A 24,274-nucleotide genomic window follows, 5' to 3' on the forward strand; every position below is an offset into this window, starting at 1 on the left:
CGTACCAATCACTGAGTTTTGGCCAATCACAGGGGGCCAACTGTTCAAACCGTGTTCAAATAAGACAACATCAAGCTGTAACCAGTCCAACTGTTTCTGTACCTCACTTCCGTTTTCTGTGTGTCACTTTCCTTTTTCTGTTCATGAGTCTTCTTTGGCCATGCGGCAGCACTGGTGACTCTCTGAACCTATTCTGGTTCAGGGCTGCCCAATTCACAAATCATCCTTTACTCAATTAAACTCTGTTGCATTTAGTTTGCCTAAGATTTTTCTTTGAACACTGCCCTGGGGCTTCTCTGACTTTGAGATGTGGATGCCTTAGGTACTGCTGCCTGGTACTTCCACCTGTGGACGCTGAAGGGCTTCCTAGAAGTCCATAGCACACACAAGGCAGCCCGTGACCAGTCGGGGGAGTTCTTGTGATAAATTCTCCTCTTCTGCCTCTGTGATGGAGACCTCTGAAGTCATTCTACGCAGCAATGTGAAGATCCTGGTGGCACCTAGCCCTGGTTGCCCTTGGTGTGACAGACTGGAGAAGGAACACTTGCTGGGCATTCTGTCCATCCCCTCTCCCACTCCTCAGTCCTGCATCCTCTCCCAAGTCAATGCACCTACCAACAAGCCCACAAGACTGGGGGCAGGAGCAGGAGAGGATGCCAGGGACAACAAACCCAGCCATGACTGAATGCATCACAGAATCTGGAAGAACTATTATGACCTAAAATTCCATCTGCACACACAAACTAGTTTTACCGAGTTCAGTTTTGTAAACAAAGTTTGAATCCAGTGAAATAGCCACTTTTGTGAATCTAGATGATATACAGTCACTGTCCCAATTAAAAAAATGATTTTGGGATTTCTTATACATGGCCTGAAAATACTATGAGGGTCAATTTTTCAGTTTCCCCTTGTATTTCCATCAATTTTTGCTCATATTTTTGGAGTTGTATTATTAGGTGTCTGCAGGTTAAGAACTTCTAGATCTCCTGGTGAACATTTATCATACAAAGTTTCCCCTTTTAACTTTCTTGCATTTTGTCTTACTGTGCATTTTGTCTGATATTTAATTCATATTTATTTGGTAAATGTTTTCTATACTTTTACTATCAACATTTCTAAATATGTTTTAGGTTTAGGTTTGTCTATTGAGGAGTATATAGTTGAGATTTTGAAAATCCATTCCAAAAATCTTTGTCTTTAACTAGAGAATTTACTCCATTTACATCAATTATAATTGTTGACATTTAAATTTTATTTTAACAAATTTATTTTTTGTGTGTATTTGCAAATGTTTTTTACCCTTTCTTTGAAATCTATTTCTCCTTTTCTCCGTTTTTTGAACTGCTCAGTTTTCTTACCCCTTTTCCCCCTCTACTAGATTAGAAGGTATATATTCTGCTTCTATTTGTGGTTAATCTAGAAAATTTGACATGCATATTGATGTAAATGTAAAACTGTCCTGAACATTCGAGGAATTATAGGATGCTACTTTTGATTTCTTACTTTCTACACTCTTGTTCAGGATTTTTCTTTTACCTTGTTTTTTTCTCAGCCCCATGATGCAGGTGTTATTGCTATAATTTCATATCACTAATGTTTCTTTAGATTTACCCACAAGTGTAACAATTTCCTTGCTCATTGGCCTTCCATTGCAGGCACACCACCCTTATTATCCTCATTTGGGGGATAATTTTCCTTCTTCTGGAAGTAATCCTGAAGTAATAGTGTGAAAAACCTATAGTTTTTGTTTGTCTGAAAATGTATTTTGTGCTCGTTCTTGAAAGATGATTTCACTAACTACACTATTCAAACTTGACAATTATTTTCCTGAAATACTTTAAAGATTTTACTCAGCTGTCAGCTGTCAGTCTAAACACCATTCCTGTGTAGGTAATCTATCTTCACTCTCTGGCTCTTTAAAGAATTGCTGCTGATCTTTGGTTTGTGACAGTTTCGCAATCATGTGTAGAGGTGCTGTTTTCATTTTTATTTAGCTTGACTGGAATTTGTGTACTTCCTGAGCCTGAGTATTGTCTTTCATTAATTCTAGAAGTGTTGCAGCTTTTAATTCATTGAATATTTCTTCTCCCCATTCTCTCCTTCTAAAACTCCAAATGTGTGTGCGTGCATGTGTGTGTGTGGTGTGTGTGCATGTGGTGTGTGTGCATGTGGTGTGTGCATGCACCTGTGGCATATGTGTGGTGTGTGCATGTGTTTGGTGTGTGTGTTGTGTGGTGTGTGTGTGCACACGGCATATGTAATATGTGTGTGTGCGTGTGTGCGCGTGTTTGCTCACAAGTGTACACGTGTGTGTGGTGTATGTGTGCACGTGTGTGTGAGCATGTGCATGTGTGTGTGGTGTGTGGTGTGTGTGTGGTGTGTGGTGTCTTTGTATGTGCGCACATGTGTGTGTTGTGTGCGTGTGTGTGGTGTGTTTGGTGTGTGCGTGTGTGTGCTGTGTCTGTGTGTGGCGTATGTGTGGTGTGTGCGTGTGTCTGGTGTATGTATGGTGTGTCTGTGTGTGTGGTGTATGTGTGTCTATCCCATGCCCCATGTCTTGCATCCTCTTTTCTAAATTTTCTTTCTTTTTTACTCTATGCTACAATTTCTATTTAATGGGAAAATTTAATTAATTTGTTTATTACTGATATGATGTATGGACATATCTCTTGATCTTATTTTATATTTCCCAACTTGCCATCCTTGCTTGTTCCTTCCCCACTCCACCCTTTCCTGTTTTGTTTTTTTAAAACTGACCAACTTTTGTTCTATTTCTTTCACCAATGGTTTGGAAATCACATACTCTTTTTAGTTTTCTAAGAATTATACATAAAATTTAAACATACCTAATAAACATATGTTTCTATCACTATGTAGAGTTAGCCTGCATTTATATCATTCCTCCATCCAGACAAAAATTTTTGCATGGCTTTACTTTACTTCTACTTCTCCCTGGTCCCCAGCCAAAAAACCTGACGCTTTCCCCAGAGCAGCTTCCCAGAGCTCCCAGCTGCCCTCTCAAGCCACTTGCCAGGTCTGGCTGCCATTGTCAGAAGCTACTGGACCGGAAATCTACCAAAACATCAATGCCTGCTTGCATGTAAGTCCAGGATAAAGTTAATTCTAGTTAAACTAATATGAAAAGAAAACCACAAAGGGTGTTCCTGACTATATCCCTCAGTTATGGTTTCTGCCTTGAATTCCAACCCATCTGCCTGCTACCTGCCAGGGGCTCCTCCTCAGAATTTCTCTTCCACCAAGGGATTTGTTTTCCCAATTTATCAGACTTTTAAAGGAATCTATCATCTATCTATCTATCTATCTATCATCTATCATCTATCTATCTATCTAACTATATCATCTATCTATCTATCTATCATCTATCTATCATCTATCATCTATCTATCTATCATTTATCATCATCTATCATCTCTCTATCATCTATTATCTATCATCTATGTATTTAATCTATTATCTCTATCTATCTATCTATTATCTATCTATTATCTATCTATCTATCTATCTATCTATCTATCTATCTATCTATCATCTATCTATCTATCGTCTGTACACTTCCCGTACCCAGTCCTCCGTCTTGATGGAGTATGTATTTTTGCGAGGGCGAACAGATTTCTCATATCCTCATCCAGAATTCCCCGAGTTCAGGACTATCACACTGCCTTGGCCATAGTCAATCTGTGTTGATTAATTTACTAAGGAGACAAAGGCTATTCCGAGAGGGCTCATTATTAGGGAAATGCTCCTGGGCTTCCTTTGATGGCAATATGATCTTAAGGAATGCGTGAGTTCTTCTGGTTGGCTTGTCCTGTGGCAGACTTGACAGATTGCTTAGATAGGCTGGAAAGCAGCATCAGTTACAGCGCCAGGGGGCAGTGTTGGCCAGCTTTACAATTTCTCAACATTCAGCCCGGTAAGAAATTTGACTAATGCTATTAGTTCCACATCAATAGATACACATCCTCTTGGGTCCCCGCTGGTGTTTTCGGGGCTGGGGCCATGTTTCATCTCTCTTTGGGACCCACAGAAACTGGTCCCTGAGAAAGCCATGTCCAGCCCTAGTGATCAGCGCCTTTGCAGACAAATTCCTCCCCTGCCTGTGGTCTCTGCTCAAAGCTGTGACTGCATCATAAACCTTCACACTTGAGTTTGAGCTGAGAGGCTGGGAAGCCCAAGAAGTACCTGAGGCGGTAGGCAGAGATGCGATGGCAGTTTTAGTGACCTTTGCCTTCTCAGGACAGAGCAAAGGGGCTGACATCTCAGATCTAGCCAAAGGCTGTTCCCTGGTTTCCCTCTCCCCCTTGTAGCCTCTTATCATGGAAGGATCAAAAAACCAGGTGATTGCTGCAAAACAAGCAACCGAGCAATATCGGCGTGACCGCTCAAGCAGTGCATCTGGCTCCAAGACCACTCAGGGGACAGGGTGGGCCACCAGCAGGCATCAGGACCCCTGGCCCTGCATGTGTGTGGGGACTGGTTCAGGCTTCTGCTGGACGATGAAACTACAGGACAAAGCCACGAGGGCAGGTGGCACCTGGTCTTTCGGGCACAGTGGAAACCCTGCTGCTGCCGGTGCCTCTGCCCGGGTGTGGGAGTCTGTTTCTCTGAGCACAGTGTTGAACTTGGGACTAACCCTTTTGTCCTCTGGACTATAAGCCTCCTCCTCTAAGGTCCACACTCTAGTTGTCACTCAAATTCAAACCAAAGCAAACACAGAGTTCTAGCTGAGGATCCATTTCCTAGCTTCACCTCTCAATTTTTAGTTTTATGCAAGTCAAAATCTAAACCTTCCCAGCCAGAGCTGGCTGCCATTCTTAGAAGCTACCGGACTGGAAATCTACCAAAATGTCAATGCCTTCTTACACTAAGTTCGGGATAAAGTTAATTCTAGTTGAACTAACATGAAAAGAAAACCACAAAGGGTGTTCCTGTCTATATCCCTCAGACATGGGATTGGGTGGCTATGTCTCTGCTCCAGCCCTAAAGTAGTGTGAGAAACAGCGGTTGTCCCTGGCCCAGAGTGACAGCTCCCCCTTGATGGGGGTGGGGCAGTTGTGAGACAAAGAAGACATTGAACCGAAGGAAGGAGGGCAGGAGTTCTCCAGAGCCAGAGTCCGGTGGTCCTTAGGGAGATCTGTGGAGGGCCCCACACTGGCAGAGGCTGTGATTTTAGGAAAGGAGAAGAAACTCTGGCTATTAAGTCTGGCGTGTCCTTAATGGGACTCATACACCTCTTGGAATTTTAGAGCTCAAGGATTCAGAATTTGGATCTCATTGGTTCATTTTGCAGATGAGAAAACCAAGACCTAGAGATGTCAGCGGCCTTGCCACATGGCAGGTTGGAGGCAGAACAGAGGGCAGAAGCCAGGAGGGGTTCTAGGCCTCTCTCTTGGCTCCCTGTCTAGTGCTATCTGTACAGTCAGGAGCTCCATGAAGGAGGAAGCCATTTTTGATCCACACAGTAGGCAGGACGGTGGCCACAGCTCAAAGTTCTCAGAGCTTTGCCCTTGGAGTGACCCCAAGAGATCCCTGTGATCTCAGAGACTTACAGCTCTCAAGTAGCACTAAAAGTGACGCCTGGCCTTGAGCGAGAGCAGGCAGTGCGGCTACCACAGTGGGGGACCCCCAGGAGAGGCAGCTTGGGAATGGGAAAGGGCATTGGCATGTGGGGGAGATTGCTGTGCCCCCCTTGGCCCTGCAAGCCTGGCAGTTAGGGACTGTTCTCCCAGGTGTAATGACTCTCGTGGTGTCTTCCTTGACCACTGAGGGCTGCAAGGGGTCTTGTGGGGAAGTCCGTTCTATGGCTGGTGGATGGATGATGTCCCCAGCCTTGCATTCTCATGGATGGCTGGGGTGAGTGATTAAGAGTTACGAGGATTTGGTGCTGCTGGAATTGAGTTACCATGTCACTCGTGCTGACCGGGAGCTGCCCCACCACAGAGCCCAACTGTTCTGCCTCCTGCACCGCCCTCAGAGCGTCAGAGAGCATAGCTGCCTGGCTGGGCATCCTGCAGCCCCAGGAAGGATGCTGGGCAGTTGCTGGATTGCACTCCCACTTCCCAGGTCTTCTTGCGCTTGTGGCCACCCTCTCATCCTGTGCTTCGCTGTGTGTTGTCGGGTTGACCCCACAGGGTCAGGGGCGCACTGCGCATCTGCAGGGCTTGGTGTATGGTGCCACAGTGCATGAGGCTATGGTGTGTTGCAGCCATAAGCTGGATCATGCAGCAGGATCCTCAAGCCCCCTGCTGAAGCAGGTGTATGCGCAGACTCCACATGCCTCATCCTCACCCGGAGTTCGTGGGGACATCGAGAAATAGGAGCCAGAAGGGAAGCGAGCCCTGTCACCTTGTGAAGCTGCCACCAGGGCAGCCCTGGAGATATAGCTGAGAAAACTCCTTATTTTTTCTTACGCAATTTTTTTTCTAATCTCTTTATCTATAGGTAAGCTTGCTTAAAAGAACTTTGGGTGGCCTGGGAACTTCAGGACGCTTCGCCAATTACCAGACGAAGATAAGTCCTGCCCAAAACCAGAGCAAACCAGAACCAGTGGCCCCTGTCACCTTTAGATCATTAGCATATCATTATAATGCCAAAGTCCCCACTCATAGAAGAGAATCGTTGCCACTTTCTGCACACGTGTTGTATGAAGAGCATGTTCATGATCTGCACCTGCGTGTCTGAAGTTCCTCCCCACATAAGCTTACGTAGCCCCTGCCCCACATCTAACCCTGTTACCTTCCCCAGCTTCCCACCGCTCTGGAAGAAGCTGTCTTTAGAGCAAGCGCTCTCTCCTCCATGTCCGGCCGGGAATAAAACCTGCTTGCCCTTTTCCCCGATCTGGTGATCTTTCTTTGTAGCCGATGCAAAGTCGAGAAGGAACTCAGTGAACTGGTGATGAAGCCAATTCCAGACTCCCAGCATCTGGGTCCCGTACTTGCTCTGAGCTCTGCCATGCTCTTCTAAATTCTGTGTTTTGGTTTTACTGTGCATTTCAGCTATTCGAACAGTGTCTGTCTCTCCCCAATTTGAATTGTGACCTGCTTGCTTGCAGGGACCATAACTGGACCATCCTTGTCCAACTGACAGCCCTCAGCTCTTGGTGGTGCACATGGGAGAAGCTCACAGGTTTCTTCTGAGTGTCATTGGAAAGAGGTGTGTGTGTGGGGTCACAGAGACAAATGAAGAGAATAGGAAGAGGGAGAGATGGAGGAAAGAAGAGGAAGGGAGGGCTTTACCAGCTCTTTGGAGATTACTGAGTGCACAGGGAGTGGCTGGGGATCCGTTATCAGTCAAGACTGTTTCTTGAGCATCCGAGCACTGCGACTCTGGAGTAATGGGCATGGCAGGAGCTATGAAGGCAAATGGCGAAGGCCGTGTTGGTGGGCTCTGTCCCTAAAGCTGTTAAATTAAGATGCTCTGGATGCTATGGCTCTGCTACCTACTAGCTGGTGGCCTCGGGTGAGCTTCTGTCCTCCTGCTTATTTTCACACATGTACAGCGAGGGCAAGAGCATTCACTGCTGCAGGTTGTAGGGTCAGTAGTCACAGCTGTGTTGGCATTTCTGGCCTAAACATCAGTCCCGAGACAGAAGCGAATCCCGGATTCCCAAGAACCCTGCCTCCCAAGCCCTTCGTGTGTCTGCAGCCCCTGCCTGACAGCATCCAGCGTTCCAAGGTGAGCTCTCCTGAAGTCGAGGCCAGCGGCTTCTTAGGGAGAAGATGTGACCAGCACTGCCCACATAGCCTGCTGCCCCCTTCAAACCTCTGAGGGCCCCCCGGGATGCAGGGCCAAGAGCCGGTGCTCCTTGTGCTTGTTCAACCTTGTGCTTGTTCTGCGAGAGTTGATGACTGGCTGCCAGGAGGGAGGCAGTGGGGACAACCTTGGCCTGGGCTGTGACACTCAGAAGGAAGGTCTCAAGGCCACCTCTAGGTAACTCGGGCAGCAAGAAGTGCAGTTCTGTACCACCTGGTTGGTTCTGACATGTTTGATTCTGAAATGATCACTTCTTCTTATCCAACCAGAAGGAACAAGGTAGTATTTATTTTAAAACAGAGTTAGTTCTGTGTACTTTTTTCATTGCAATTGTAGAAGACCTTAGAAATGAAGGTAGTGGGAAGAATGAGCCATCGCCGTGCACTCTCCATGGGGTGGCTGTCGGTGCCAGGCCCAGTCACAAGCAGCATAGCTGGTCTCTTTTCTCACAGAGCTCCCTCCTGCTAGAAAGACTGGGAAGATAAACACAGAGCTAATAAGTAACAGCCATGGAGAAAAATCAAGTCAGGGGTTGGGACTAGGGAATGAGGGCGGAAGTATAACTTTATGTAGGTGACAGGGAAGGAAGGGCTCTTGGATGCAGGGATGTCTGAAGACACCTGAAGGAGGTGGGGTGCAGTCTCTATGGACAACTGGGTGGAGCATTCCAGGCAGAAGGGACATCGTGTGGCAGTCCTGAGGTGGGAGCCTGCCGGGTGATGGGAAGGACAGGAGGATGCTGATGTGCTGGGGCCCCAATGAGTGAGGGAGAGCAGAGGAAGAGGGGACACTGGATCAGGGAGGGCAGCGCTTCTCTAACTTGAATGTGCATGCAGCTCCCCTGGGGCTTAAGATACAGATTCTGAGGCAGCAGATCTGAGATGGAGCCTGGCATTCTGCATTTCTACAAAGTGTCTAAGTGATGCTGCTGGCCCATGGACCACACGTTGAGTAGTGAGGCTATGGCCTGTGGGCCAGGGAATGATGTGGTCTTTGTTTTGGGGAGACTGGGGAGGCTTTGGATTGTTCGAAGCTCCAGATCAAGTTCCTCTGACTTTTGTTTTAAAGGAATTGCACTGGCTGCTGGTTAGGCTGTCAGGGGCAAGGGTGAAGGCAATTTGGAGCCTACTGAATAATCCTAAAAGAGATAGGTGTGGTTGGGATGGTAGTAGGAGGGAATGGTGATGGGGGAAGAGGTTAATGCTGCAGGTGTTCTGAAGATGAGCCACAGGATTTGCTGACGGGCTGCATGTGGAGTGCGAGGGGGAGGAATCTAGGATGACAAGGGTATGAGCCCAAACAACAGGAAAATGCCATTTCCATTCACTGACATGGAAGATCCGTGCTGTGGGGAAGAATCCCAGGACGTGGTATGTTTCAGATGCGAATGAGACATTTGAATACAGGACTGAGATGTAGAAGAAAGGTCCAGGCGGGAGGTGTCAATATGAAAGTGAGAGGCTGGAGAGCTGGCTGCTGTTTCCTAGGGGGCAGGGGAGAAAGGGGGATTTGAGGGCTGAGCTCCTGGGCACTTCAACACTTGGAAGGCAGAGAGAGGAAAGGCACCCAGTACAGGGCACGAGAGGCAATGGCCAGTGAGTGAAAGAACCATGCATTTTTCAGCCTCAGTTGTTGTATCAGTTACCACCGCTGAGTTACAAACCATCCCAAAATTTAGTGGCTTAAAACAACAATTCATTCCTTCTACAATTCTGTAAGTGGACTGGGAGTTTCCTTTGCGTCCCAGGTGTTATCTGGGGTGACTCATGAGGCTGCCTTGGCTGGGGCAGGAGCCTCCACATTGGCCTCATTCTTGTCTGGGAGTTGGTCCTGGCTGTAGATGGGGCAGCTTCATCCTCTCCCTGGGTGCCTTCCTCTGGAAGGCCAGCCCCACTTCCTCACAGCTCGCAGCTGGGTTCCATGGGAGGACAAGCTGGGGCTGCGGGGTCTCTCAGGGCCTCCACATGGAACTGTCAGAGCATCCCTCCCACCAGGCTGTACTGGCCAAAGCAATACAGCCAGCCAGGGTCCTCCTCTGGACAGAGCAGTACGCCATCACGTGCAGGCGCGGGAAGGAAGAGTTGGTGGCCGTCTTTGGGACCTCCTGCCACAGTTAGGAGCTTTCTCAGTTTACAATTTTACTACTCACTGACCTCTGCCTCTCAGTGCCCTGTACTGGGTGTCTTTAATATTCTATTCAAATGGGAACTTAGGCCAACAAGCTCCCCACTGGGGGCACTGGGTGTTAGTCTTGCTCTTCCCTTAGCCAGTCGCATGCTCTTTATTAAGTCCTTTTATTTGTTTGGGCTCAGTTTCCTCATTTTTTCCACCTGGAGTTTGACAGTTGGTGGGGGTGGACAGCACTAGATAAGTTTTAAATTAAGTAGACTAGTCGGGTGCCGTGGCACACGCTTGTAGTTCCAGATACTCAGGAGGCTGAGTTAGGAGGATCGTCTGAGCTCAGGAGTTCCAGGCTGTAGTGAGCTGTGATAGGAACCACTGCACTCCAGCCTGGGCTACAGGCCCTATCTCTAAAAAAGTATCATAAATAAATAAACAAAGGAGAAAATGCAGGTCAAGCGCTAGCACTGTGCAGGGCATGTGTTACGCTAGTAGATGTCACTGATTCTCCAGCCCTAGGTACGCTCCTGTCTTCTCTGGCAGACAGCAGCACTCCCCAGCAGGGGCTGGTGGCTGGCCCCCGCGGAGGCTCCTCCAATGGCAGGCTCCTCCCCTCTGCAAGCCCTACAGCTCAAAGGGAAGAAACTTTCCCATCACAAAGAACTCAAGAAACCAGTTTTCCAAAACCTCTCTTCCCTGTGTTTACCCCTTTGTTATGAATTTACTTCTTGGGAGTCAAAATATTTAAGAACTCGGTGGAGACCAGTTTTATACGTTTCCTTCTGTCCTTCCTGGCTCCACAGCTGCAAAAACATCATCCCCACTACTGAGCTTACTACGGGGCCACGCAAGGGTAGACGCTTGACAGACATTGTCTAATATATTCCTTACTGCAGCTCCCCACCTCCGCCGTCCCCGCCCCCCAGGGAGATATTACTTCCGTCTTCCCCAAAAGGAAAACGAGGCACCGAGAAGTTAAGGAACTTGCTCAAGGTCACAGAGTTTGAACTCAGGCTACAGATGCTGCAGCAACTGGAGAAAGTCCTCATCGTCCCATATCACCCACCACCGACCCCCAGCAGGACGTGACCCCCGCCAGGACGGAGGCCGGCAGCTGGGGGGCTGGAGCATGGGACCCCAGACCACGGACTCAGGCTTGCGCAGCCTCCTGGCTTCTAGGCTCCCCGCCAGCCCCTTTCGCGTGCCGCTGAGACGCCAGGGGAGGGGTTCACTCTCAGGGGCGCACAAAGGCATGAAAACCTGGCTTCAGCCTCTGAGATGCGGAACTGACCGACCTATTGTCTTGGGACCCACCAGTGCGCTTGGGTGCACCACCCCCTTAACGTTGGTGCCGGGTCCCTCCCGGCTCCTCCCCATCCCAGAGGGTCCCCTCGCCCCAGGCCCTGAGCCTGCGTCCTGGGCCGCATGTGCCTCTGGCAGCTCGAAGAAGCTGTCGGGGCTTGCAGGAGAGCGCGCAAACTGAAACCAAAACAGGCCGACGCGAGGAACGTCCGGGTGGGACTGCAGACCCGCCGGAGCGCAGCGCCTGGGCCAGGGCCTGGGACCCTGCTCCGCCTTGCGCTCCCCTGCACCCCTTCCCCACGCGGCTCCCCTCTTCCTAAGCGCCCCCCTTCCCGGGCAGCAGAAGAAGGGGTGGGACCCGGGCGGGCTCCGGGAAGGGGCCCTGGAGGAATGGATGGTGGCCGAAGGGCGGAGCAGGGGCGGGGCCCGCGGAGACTCCAAGGGGCGCCCCGGGCGTGAGGCACCCACTCTGGAAGCACAGAGAGCTCAGGTAGTTTGGCTAGATGGCCGCGCGCACCCTGAGCCGAGGCGTCGGGAGGCTGCTGGGCAGCCTGCGAGGGCTCTCGGGGCAGCCCGCGCGGCCGCCGCGCAGGGCGGCCTCGGGACCCACGGGCAGCGCCCCCGCAGTTGCAGCAGCAGCACAGCCCGGCTCGTACCCTGCGCTGAGTGCACAGGCAGCCCGGGAGCCGGCCGCCTTCTGGGGGTCTCTGGCGCGGGACACTCTCGTGTGGGACACCCCCTATCACACCGTCTGGGACTGCGACTTCAGCACTGGCAAGATCGGCTGGTTCCTGGGAGGCCAGTTAAATGTCTCTGGTGAGTGGGCTTCGGGAGACCCAGGACGCCCCCAACTCTTGGGTCCCGAGGGGAGTCGGAGCCTCCCGCCAGCGGCAGCCGTCTCCGGGCAGCGCGTATCGCACCCCTGCAGGGGCCCCTCCTCCGGTATTCCGTCCGCCTCGCCCGCTCTAAGCAGTGGCTCCACGTCACCCCGTCCCTCATCCCATCGGGCCCCAGATCCACGTGCCCAGCTCGGGCCGGCGCCCGCGGGGACCCGGGGGCCGCTTGGGACGCCCCGCTGCTGGCCTTGCTCGGCGCGGCTCCGCGCTCTGCGGACTCCAGAGTTGCGTTACCGGGTGCATAGTGCCGCGGAGCAAGAGCCGGCGGGGAGCCGCGGGCTGCACCCGAGCGCCGCGGAGTCGGGACTTTCCGGTTCCCATACCGGGGTGGAGGGAAAAACAAAGCGGTGGCGGTTGTCACTGCGGGCTGCGATGCCCGGGGATCAGCCTGGGGACAAGCCCTGCTCACGTAAACAGAGTTGTGGGGGGAGACTTGGGGAGGAGGAAACCCAGCGTGGCAGCTGGAACCAGGTATTTCTTCGCTGCGGGCCTGGGGCCTGTGGGCGGGAAGGAAGTAACCGCGGCCTCCCCGTTCTCGTTCTCGGCCTCAGAGAACTGCACCCCAGCGACCTGGGGCCTGCTTTGGACCCGCGGGGTCTGAGGTCCCGGGAAACCGGCCCCAGCAGCCGCCGGTGGTCAGTTGTTTGGAACTTGCTGAGCAGAGGCCCCTGCTGCTCTGCTAAGATTTGGGGCTGGGGGTCGTACACCGCACCCTCGCCCCCACCTAAGGGGCTGACTGGGCAGCGAGGGGGAGGCCCTGAACTGCAGGCAGGGCTGGCCACGCTGAGTGGGTGCCAAGTGTGAGGTAGGCCCCGGATGCAGGGTGGGCCTGGGTGTGGGGCCTGCGGGGAGGGGCTGGCAGACACGGTGTTGATCAGAGGGATGCAGGCCAGAAGGGTGGCCATAACCAGCTTGCTGGATTTGGGAGTGTTTAAGAAAGGACCTGCGGGTCTTTATGGCAGGGTCACCAGGGCCCCATTTTCTCCAACTCCTCCCTCAGTTGTCCCTGTTGTTCTGCCTCCCCAGCCCTCAGTCTCCTCATTGTGAGGATGGGGGCAGTCATGCTTAGAGGTTAGGCTGACTGCTGCAAGGTGTGCAGCAGACCCGGCGCTTACTGGTGACCCATAAGCAGTAGCGATTTTAGTTTAACTTCAGAAATAGTCATACAACTATAGGTAGTGTCTTGCAGTTATTTTTCAAAGAAATTGAAAGGAACTTTGGACCTCCCCCCCGCCCCCCGATATTGTATATTACTTTGCTGGTTTAATTAAAATGAGTCATTTACTAGATAAGTGTTTTCTTTAACATTGAGTCAGCAGCAAGTGCCCTTGAACTAGTGGGAAAAAAACCAAACCCTTTGGTTTGCAGAGTTGGGGCAATGTGCCCTTGAAGGAGACTAGAGCAGCTTGCCCAAGGACAGAGGTGGAAAGTAACCTGCTCTGGACTTGTGAGGCCAAGGTCATGGGGAACATTCACAGTTGGCTTGTGCACAGTTGCAGCCCCACTCAGATAAGACAGTGGGGTGGACCTCCTGGGGCCAACAGCAAGGACCTTCTGAACCTCGATCGGTCAGGATCAGGGTGTGGTCAGCAAGCATTCTTCTGTTTCCTTTTCCTTCACTTATTTCTCCTGATAATATGGCCTTTATGGCTACCTTAGCCAGAAATTGAGCTTCAGAAAACTAATTTGAAAAACAGCTTTTCATCAGCTTTCTCCCCTGGGATGTGAGTGCCCTCCTGTACATGGGTCAGCAATATCTCTTTCCTCTGCCGGTGTCTGCAAACCATAGAGGGGACAGTATGAAAAAGGGCCAGGCCAGGCCATGACTCTTCTGGGAGCCTCTAGAAAGTCGTGGGATGGGTGAGAACACTTTGGCCTGATCTGTCAGCTGTGTATGATAAAGTCAGATGGCTTGTTCCAAAGGAATATCACTCTTGAAGAAAGCTTCACCTCACCCCCTCAAGAATACCAGTGGTTCTCAACGCATGGTCCTCAGACCTGCAGCATCAGCATTACCTGAGAACTTTTGAGAAACACAAATTCTGGAGCCCATCCTGGACATCTGGAATCAGAAACCCTGGGGTGGGACCTGACACCTGTGTTTCTAACGAGCCCTTCAGGTGCTCCGGAGGACACTCGGGCTTGAGAACCACTGGTCTGTATGCCTCAAACCAGGGCAGATGAAGGCACTTCTAAAACAGAATTGGGATTAGTGTCCCGGCCTTGGCCCTATTAAACAAACAGCAAGCAAACAATGGGCTGTGGATGGTGCAACACAGTTTCGTGGCTCCAGGTGTCTTTAGAATCATGACTCGGGTTGATTTCTTGCTTTCCCTGTACTGTACTTTGCATGTTTCCTCATCTGTAAAACAAGGGCAGTATGTAACTGAATTCTGTCCTAGTTACTATCGATGTACATCAAACCACCCCTAAGCTTAGTGGCACAGGATGACAACAATTTTATATTCCTCGCAGAGTCTGTGGGTCAGGACTTTGGACAGGGCCCGGTGGAGATGACTCATGTCAAAGGGCAAAATTACCACAAATTTAGTTTAAAGATCTTAATTCACTTTATTCGTGATTATAGAATTGGGAAACACCCCATTCCATAAAACAGAATGAATGTTTGATGAGCTGAACAGAGGAGGATGGTTTTATAGACAGAAGGGGCTGAAGAATGCAGACATGGAGAACAAAAAGTGGACCGGTTATTTCAAAGCTACTTTTGTTGTAAAGGTGAAAGCGGAAGGAGTTCCCTTATCACTCCAGCTTGTTTGGAGATTTAGCTATCTTTCACTCTCCTTGTTTCTTAGAAGGCTGGATAAACAACTTAGTTTCCATTTGGTGACTTGGCACTTTAGCAAGAGTGACTCCATTTTTAGGTGATCTATTGGGCCTGATGCAGCTCAGTCCAGACCAGCGGCCTCTTATACATTTTATTTAACACTTGCTTCTGCTCCTCAGTGTCTGAGGTTGGAGTCATCTGCCTGTTTCTCACTCCCAAGTCTGGGGCCTGGTTTGGGACAACTTGCAGGCTGGCTTCAGCCAGAATTATGGCCCAAAGCACCTCCTGAGGCTTGTCACAGCATGGTGGCTGGGCCCAGGCAATGTCCTGCAACCAGAGGTCCAAGAGACCAGCACAGATGTTATTAGGCATCTTCTGACCTGGGGAAGGGGACCTGACTGTTTGCACCTGTTTTGTTATCCATGGGAGTATCTATCAGCACACCCATCCCAGGGCTGTTAGAATGAAATGAGGAAATGCTTGTAAGGCACTCAGCACTTTCTTAACACATTATACATCCCCAATCACTGGCCATTTGTTATTTATTAATGAAGCATGTGGGGAGGCTGTGACCTTGTGCTTGGCCTTCAGCAGCGCTGCTGAGAGAGCTGAGCTTCGTCTGAACTGGACCACATGAGCTTACATCTGATCAGCCTGGGATAGGTGGGGAATAGGCTTCGGAGAGCATGCAGGTGGCTGAGGTGGCTTTCAAAGCACCATAGTATCCTGCCCATCCCACAACTCCAATAGCCAGGCGAGGTTATGGTGTCTGAGACTCACCAGGCAGGGTAGACAGAGTGTCTGTGCCCTTCTGTGACTTGCTTCTATTGTGTAAAACTGCCTTGCAGAAGGTTCTTTGGAGGGCCAGGTTCTAAAAGGGATTCTTTCCCACCTGTGAAATTTGGCTCTGTCCTTTGTAGGGCTCTGCAGCTGTTTTTGCCCTGTGGCGTATCAACTCAAGATGTCAGGAAGTTGTAAATGCAGAACCAGAGGGTAATGACATGTGTTGCTTTCAAAATGCACAGCTAAGCTCTATTTTTAAAACCCTCAATTTTAAGTGATGTTTTTCAGTGTGTGTACTCTTAAGCAAGAGTGTAAAAATCCTCTTTGTAACCAAGCATTGAGCACTGGGAAATTTCTCGGATGCTTTTTGGAGATTAATTGCAGGAATAGAGGCCCTTTTGCTGTAGTTCCTCTGTTTGCTGTAGTTTCCTCTCTGTGGCATGCCTCCAATCGTTCTGAAGGCAGGACACTGATAGCGGTAAGACGCTGTGTGCCTATGCTTCATTTTCCTCCTAGTGATTCCAGTGATTAAAGTAACTTTTCTAAGGTTTTTCAGGGAACTCTACATGAAAAAGGAACCCCTAATCTTAGGAGGAGGATCCTCCTGAGGAATCCAAGTCCTCCCCAGCTGTCAGGGGCACGACTTACTTTAAATAACAGATGCTTTGGGAAAATTGTCCAAAACAATTTTTGTGACTGAGGTAACATCTCAAAGCCTGCCAGGGAAGATTGCTATTAAAAGAAAGTCCATTGTGGGCTAGGCGCCGTGGCTCATGCCTGGAATCCCAGTACTTTGGGAGGTTGAGGTGGGCAGATCGCTTGAGCCCAGGAGTTTGAGACCAGCCTGGCAATGTAGTGAGACCCCCATTTCTAAAAAAAAAAAAAAAAAAAAAAAAAAAAAAATTAGCCGAGCATGGTGGTGCACACCTGTAGTCCCAGTTACTTGGAAGGCTGAGGTGGGAGGATCCCTTGAGCCCAGGAGGTGGAGGTTGCAGTGAGCTGAGATCACGCCACTGCACTCCAGCCTGGGCAATGGAGTGAGACCCTGTCTCAAAAAAAAAAAAAAAAAAAAAAAGCCCATTGTGAATAGTAACTCCCTATTCAAATTGAATTTCTGTATGCTGGGTTCCACTTTCAGTTAGGGTGTGTGAGTGTGAGGGATGTATTTAAATAACCAACAAGAGTACTTGAAAATTCCTACATGCGTGTCAGGATTGTAATGGAAATCCCAATACTCTTATAATGCCTTTTTAAAACAAAATACCAAACCCCTGCCCCAGCCACGGGCATTGGCTGACTGCGTCCAGCTGTGTTAGGCCCCGGGTGGGGCCCTGGGCGTCTATGAGTGAGATGGAGCGCCCTGGCTGGCTGGCCCTCTGCTCCGCATGGCTTGTCGCATCCTCATGGCACCAACATGAAGTGGTTGGTGGTCCCATTGCACAGATTTGGAAATAAGGGCTCCAATTCATGTACAGCAATGAATAATCCAGAAAATGCTCAATCCCACAGAGCCCACATTCTAATGAGGAGATGAACCATAAGTCAGTAAATGAGTAAGTCCACACTGGGGTGGGAGGGGAATTGTGATGTAATTCCCAACGCCGGTCTCCATGATAAAGTAATCTTAGGGACACGGTCCCTGCCCTTGGGGAATGGCATTGTGCCCCGCAATGGGGACTACCGGGCAGCATGGGGCAGTGTGAAATGGTGTGGGCCCCTGAGAGGGGAAGGACAGGTCATCCATCATGTGCTGGGAAACTTGGGAAAGGCCGGAAATAGGAGGTGGAGTTTCAGCTACACTTTAAATTGCCATAGGTCCTTGCCCAACTCTTCTTGGAAATGCTGAGAAATGGAATTTTCTTGTCTCACTGCCCAGTTCCTTGGGCAGATTTTTTTTTAAACTTTCTTTTCCTCCTCCCTCTCTTCCCCACTTCCTTCCTCCTTTCCGTCCTTCCTCACCTTCTTACCTCCTTCCTCCCCCTCCCTTCCACCTTTTCATCCTGAAATTGAAGCACTAGCAGGAACAATAACTATGTGCGAAGAGCCGTGTGCACATGGGTGTTAGGGCCACTGTCCCCCCAAACCCCACATGGAGCTTTCTCCAGGTGCTTGTGTGGTCTGAGCACCAGCCGTGGTGGCCAGAACAAAGACGGGGGGAGGGTTGTTCTGTTTGCCTTCTTGGGGGACACCTTGACTCCATCTGACCCACAGCCAGAAACAACCCAATGGCACCTAACCCTTCCAGTCCCACCCAGACCAAGGATCATTATACGCACTCCGAGGATTAGGAAATGGGCTTGGATTAAATGATATGTGCATTGTCTGTGGTTAGTGAGTGGCTGGACAGGGGCTGGACTTTAGACCCTGAGTTTTTAGTGGTGATTCCAGGCTGCCAGCCAGTGGCTCACGAGGCTGGCAAGTATGTGTAATCACCCCTGGCCCAAAGGAAAAAGAAAACCATTGGAAATCTGGCATCTGCGTAGAAAGTGGATGTGCTTGTAGGTCGATGTGCACACATCGTCAGAGTCGGGTCCCAGGACCAGCAGCGGCTGCATCACTAGGATGCCCAGAGCGGGGGCGGGGCACACCGGCTGCAGCTAACACGCCCTCTGGGGACTTCTGATGCTACTCAAGGTTGAGAAGCACTGATTTGGGCCAAAAAAGAGAACGTCTTCTACTTGAGGGATGAAGCCACAAAGACAAGAAGAGGTCTGCTCCCTCCCTTGGGCATGAGGCGACCACCTGGTGCCAGTTACACCCCAATATGACCCTTCGGCTCGAGGATGCAAGTGGTCTGTTCCTCGGCTCTGTGCTCTGGACCAGGCTACCTGAACCCAGACCTGAGCAGGACACTCAGCCCTCGCCCTAGGGAGTGCAGCGGGCAGTGAGCATCCGGAAGAGTTGGGAGATGCGCAGGGTCCAGGACAGCGAGGTGCTTGGGAGAGTGAGTGCCTTGGGCTGAGACCTGCAGTGTGGGTGTGAGGAAGGCACAGCGCCCCAGGCAGGGAGAAGCCACAGCAAAGGCCCCAGGGCAGGGGAGCTCACCAGATGTGGCCCGGCCAGCAGGGAGAGGCAGGTCACTGGGGCCTTGGTGGCCACTTTTTGAGCACCTTCTGCATGTGGTGAGGCACCTGGGGGACACTGTGTTTGGGGCTCCGTTCTGATCTGCTGGACTCAGGCCACCTGTCAGCCCTGGAAAGACAGGGACACAGGGCTTATCTCACGGGCCACCCAGCTGCACCTGGGTGCTGTCCATCCTGGGGCTGGCCTGCCCCTCTCCACCTTCCTCACCTCTGCCTTCCTGCTTGGTATAAAATGGTGCAGGATGTCCTGCTGGGCTGGGAGGCAGTGAGGGCCTGTTTGAAGTCAGGCAGTCACTCTCTCTGAGAAGAGTGTCCTGGTGCCCTGGCTGCTGTGGGAGCAGGTGAGGCGATGAGATGAATGCCAAGGCGAAGTGTCCAGCGTGGTTCGAGCCCTTCCTGCTTTGTCCTGGCTGGGGCCCTGGGCAGCTCACCAGGCCATGCAGAGGCATTTGCTCATCTACACCTGGGCAGGCCACTCTTCCGGGGGGCTCCAGGGTCAAATTTGGAGAGGAGCAAGTATGTCAGGCAGAGCTTTTCAGATGTGAGAGTGGGTTCACATCTCCTGGGGCTTCTTATGAGGCTGGTTGGGACTCAGCAGGTCTGGGTGGGGCTGAAGGTTTGCATTTGTGACCAGCTCCCGAGGGGGGATGGTGGGTGCAGACAGTGTCGATCCTCAGCTGGACATTCCCAGGCTTGTCATAACTGCCCAGAGTCACTGGAGGTGACAGGCAGGCAGCGGGGTGTAGGACCCCCTGTGGAGGGATGGTCTCCTGCTGATTATTCAGAAGCCAGAAGTCCATGGCTTTCACGTGAAAGCTCTTGATTTTTAAATATTGAACTGGATTCGCACACGCATGCCCGCACACCCTGGTCAGGGTGGTTAGCACAACTGTATGCTGGACTCAGCCTAGGGACCACGTTGGCTAATATCTGCTGTACCCGTGTATTAATTTTCTCCCTGGCAGTTGTGTTGTTTTTCCATCTCCTTCAGGGTTTACATGTTCCTGTTGCCTGCCTGAATTGGCCTCACTATTCTCAACTGTTCTGTCTCCCGTCTGTAAGACCAAGCCTGATTCGTCCCTCCTCCCCAATTCCCCCACTACTGGCAAAGCTCGCTTCCCTCCCACTTGTTGCATAGAGCAGTTCTTCACTTCCTGGTGAAGGACTGGACTGTTCTCAGGTGACTTTGGAGGGTAGGGCGGTGGGACAGACTGTGGAGCCAATCTGCCTGCGTTGAATCCAGCTCCGCCTGTGTGTGACCTTGGACAGGCAGCTTAACTTCTTGGGGCCTCTGTTTTCCCAACCATAATGGGAGATGCTGGTGCTGCGGGCGCTGTCTCCGTGGAGGCTCTTGCAGTAATTATTGTTTCAGCCCCAGGCTGCTCTTGACTTCCTAGGGTTTGCCTTCCCAGGGTAAATTCAGCTCCAGTGCCCTGTTTGGACAAGTGTCATGAGCCTGCCGCCAGGCAGGTGTTTGGTCACTTTTGCATGTTTCTTACGTTTGCATCTGTCTCCTGCACCCATGGCAGGGGCTGTGAATCTGTCCTGGCATTTCCCTCAGTGCTCAGCGTGGGGCCTTGATCAGGATTGGCACCCAGGACTGGTTGGGTTAAACCATCTCAGAGTTGTATGCTCCTTCTCTTTGCTCCTAAGAGACTCCCCAACACCCAGCAAAACATTGTGGGGTTAATGCAGCGCTTGGCATGATTACAGTGAACAGAGGTTAGCGCGCCCGCCCCCCGCAACACACACAGAGATGTTGTGTAAATTCAGGTCTGCCACTGAGCTCCTTCTTAGTTTGTCTTCTTGTTTTTATTTTCTTCTATTTTTTGGGCATGTCTTCTCTTTTATTTTTCTATTAACAGTAGTTCAAAGAACTTTCCTGTGTCTGTTACTAGTATTAGTAATTTTTTCCTGGAATCTGCCTTCATTTGTTACATTTTTTGAGGTGTAATTTACAAACAGGATACAGGGGTGACCCTGAGAGACCAGGTGGGCAGGTGCTACTGCCCCCAAAGCCAATCATGGGGCTCATGTCCCTGCATACCTGGGGACCCACTGATGGGCCAGTGAGTGAGGAGAGCTGGCTTGAGGGTTGCCAGAAGGGGCTCAGCTTTGGAATCTAATGAATAGTGACCAGCCTGCCAGCGGAGGAGCCCTGTGCTGCTAATCCTCAGTCTCATGGTGTGCCGCAGAGCTGACTGTTTCTGCTGGGGCGTCATGTGTGGGAGCTTGGGTAATGGAGAGGGAGGGAGCAGAGCCTTCTGCAAAACCAGGACATTTCCCTATCACGAGCCACTTCTTGGAACAAGGCTGGTTTACTGGGTGCCGGTGGAACACGTGGGGGAGTTGGGTCCTCGTCCCTTCTTGCACCTTTAACTTTGGGGGCAGGTCAGCACTGGGCACATGGGAACTGCAGGAGCCAAGCCCTGAAACAAGAACAACCTGTTTGCACTAACAGCTAACTAAGGCTGCAGTGCCCAGCCCTGGCTGCACATCAGAACCAACCATGGGGGCTTTGAGGCTTTGAAGGCCCAGGGCCCATTGGGTAGGGTTTCTAGAGGTGGCCCAGGAGATGCCAATATGCAGCCAGGGTTGGGTCCACTGGTGTGAAGCAACCACTTCAGAATATTTGCAGGACATCACCTTGTACCTCTGAGATCATGTTTGTTCACCCTTCTCCTTGCAAGGGGTAGAAACATCATCACTGATGAGCACAGGGTCTCTGTCAGTGGAGGAAGAGAGAGCCACAGTAAACTAGACCCCCGCTCCAAACCCTCAACCTGGCCGAATTCTCATCCAAAAGCACCAAGTGTAACATCTGCAAACCCTCTTTTTGTACAGTTAACTGCTTGGACCAGCATGTTCAGAAGTCCCCCGAGAGTGTTGCTTTGATCTGGGAGCGGGACGAGCCTGGAACGGAAGTGAGGATCACCTACAGGTACTGTGTGCCCTCGAATATTCAAGGTGCGAGGGAGGCGCCCAGCCCGGTCCTGTGTGCTGAGTCTGGCTGTCAGGGAGGGGCCGTCTGAGTCTCAGGGAGTGCATTTTGGCTTTGCAAGTGCTCTCTTATCCAGGAAAAGTAAACGTGAACGCAAGCAGAATGAAACACAGTAAAAGCCGGTCTAGCCTGCCTGGCCACGCTCTCAGCGCCTTGTGAGGATGGGACAATAAATAAAATTGTCTTTAGAAGAGTTGTTTTGTTTTTAAGCTGATCTGTTTAGTCTCTGATTCCTCAAGCAGATTATATGTGCCAAGCATGCTTCAGATGCTGTGTGCGTTGGGGGGTTTGCACTGGCCTTCCCCAAGCTGCCTCCTGTAGGGGCTTCTCTGTCGGTGCAGCACCTTGGTTCTCCATGCAAACCGCCTTTGCCTGAGGCTCACCTTTCCCTTACAGAGATGCCTCAGGCCCACTGTGCCCCTAAACTGTGAGTTCCTAAGTCCCCATCACACACAATCATCGAGCGTGATTACTCTCCTGGGGGCAGCTCCAGGGTCTTCTTGTCCAATTACTTAGCAAGTCTTCACTGGGTGCCTTCGTGTCAGTATGGGCTGGGATGTGTTACAGTAACCAACAATCCCCAAGCACATGGCAGAGCACGGCTGGGTGGCCACTGTGAGCTGAATAGTCAGGAAGGCCTCTTGGAGGAGGCAACGTTCCAGCTGAGGTCCTATGGGCCAAGAGGAGCAGCCCTGAGGAGACAGGGGCAGACCTGGTGCAGGGGTCCCAGAAGTAGAAGGAAGGTGCACGTGGCTGGGACACTGGAGCGAGGGGACATGGAGGAGCATTCCGACAGGCAGGTCCGCACTGGGCAGCCTGAGAGCAGCGGTCACTGCCCTGCCACTCGGGTGACCTGGGGGCCAAGGCGCACTTGCAGTTTCCTGTTTGTTTCTTGAACTCCAATTTTATCACAGACCAAATTCACCAAACCTGCTAAAACTGCGCTCACGCTGACTTTTGGAGGCAGACGAGCGATGCTAGTGGATCTGCTGTGGCTCCCCGTGGGCCCTGTCCTGCTCGTTCCTCCCCTCGGCCCCCAGGAGCCCTCAGGCCCATCACAGCTCCACTAGCCTCGGCCAGGGCTCCTTTGCTGACCCGTCTCCCCCACCGGCCTGACTCACAGCCTATACAGCATGCATTTCTTATCTCTAGTCCCTGGTTGCAGATGCCGTGTGGCCCATAGGCCAGCAGCATTCTTCTGCCCGGGAGCCTCGGGCCCCACTGGACAACTGAGCGGCCCCCCAGGTGGCCCCTGCACACAGGAGCGCGCTTGGCTGTGAAGACCCAAGCTGCTGCAGCTGCCCCTCACCACGGTGGGCCCAGCTCCGTTTGCCTGCGAACAAAGCCCCTTCTGAGAAGGAAGTTGAGGCTGCTGCCCCGGGAGTAGTTCCTCAGTAAAAGATGAAAACCCTCTGTTGGGGGTCGGGGGCAAAGGAGCTAACTGGACAGCTGGAGGTCCGGCAGGGAGTGCCACGGCTGGGCATGTTTCCCTCTATCAGTCTCTCAGGTGTGCCTGGACCCTGGGGCAGGCGGGCTGTGTGCGACGCCCCCTCGGCTGGACGCTGCCCGTGGGCGCACTGAGTGTGTGCTAAGTAGCGGTTCAGTCTGTGAGAGGGGCTGGAGCCCTGTGGAGACGGGTGGTTAAACATAAACCATGTGAGAATTCTCAGGACCGCAGCCAGCCTGTGGAAGCTAAGGACAGCTTCAGGTCCATGGCACTGAAATGGCCCTGGCAAAGTACTTATTACTTTGTCTCTAAAAATAAACGGGCTGGTCGCAGTGGCTCACGCCTGTAATCCCAGCACTTTGGGACGGTGAGGTGGGTGGATCACTTGAGGTCAGGAGTTTAAGACCAACCTGGCCAACATGGTGAAACCCCGTCTCTACTAAAAATACAAAAATTAGCTGGGTATGGTGATGTGCGCCTGTAGTCCCAGCTACTTGGGAGGCTGAAGCAGGAGAACCGCTTGAACCTGGGAGGTGGATGTTGCAGTGAGCCAAGACTGTGCCACTGCACTCCATCCTGGGTGACAGAGCCAGACTCCATCTCAAAAAAAAAAAAACAAAAAAACAAATAAACAGACTTCTTCTAAAATGGTTTTGCAGACTTTAGCCAGGCTTAGTACCAGGTGGCCATTTCTATTTACTGTTGGAGTGAAAAGTGTTACCTGTAATTGCAGCTCGTATTTGAGGGATGTGAGTTCCTCATTGTCCTGGTCATGCTAGGTTTCTGATGTGAGGTTTTCTTCTTCCTTTCTCTGAGGAAAGCCCCCAGACATTGGCACTGGTTGTCCTCCCGACAGACACATCACTGCCGCTGAACACAGTGCTTTTCTGCCCACGGGCCTGGTGCCACAGCACTCGAGGTGCCTAGGATGGTTGCAGGCCTCCTCTGCTGGAAGACCAATGTCCAGACTAGCAGCCCGGGCCCTTTAAAGAAACCCCGTGCGGCTGGTAGAGGTTGGGACGCTGGTGGTGATGCAGGAAGCTTGCAGGCAGTGAGGAAGTCTGTGTGTTACAATCCCAGGTGACC

At 51.4% G+C, this 24,274-nt stretch overlaps 1 protein-coding gene across 1 annotated transcript in view; it reads left to right on the forward strand.

The window, feature by feature from the left end:
* The first annotated feature begins 11,046 nt into the window (after window positions 1-11,046).
* Window positions 11,047-24,274, forward strand: part of ACSS1 (acyl-CoA synthetase short chain family member 1) — a 54,955-nt gene continuing 41,727 nt past the window's right edge. Inside the window, exons 1-2 of the mRNA XM_058433025.1 lie at window positions 11,047-12,009; window positions 21,585-21,681. Coding sequence (XP_058289008.1) covers window positions 11,697-12,009; window positions 21,585-21,681 — 410 coding nt within the window. The 5' untranslated portion in view covers window positions 11,047-11,696. The remainder of the gene's footprint in view (window positions 12,010-21,584; window positions 21,682-24,274) is intronic.

The sequence above is a fragment of the Hylobates moloch genome, unplaced genomic scaffold (assembly GCF_009828535.3).
Source record: "Hylobates moloch isolate HMO894 unplaced genomic scaffold, HMol_V3 SCAFFOLD_21, whole genome shotgun sequence".
NCBI classification, from domain to species: domain Eukaryota; kingdom Metazoa; phylum Chordata; class Mammalia; order Primates; family Hylobatidae; genus Hylobates; species Hylobates moloch.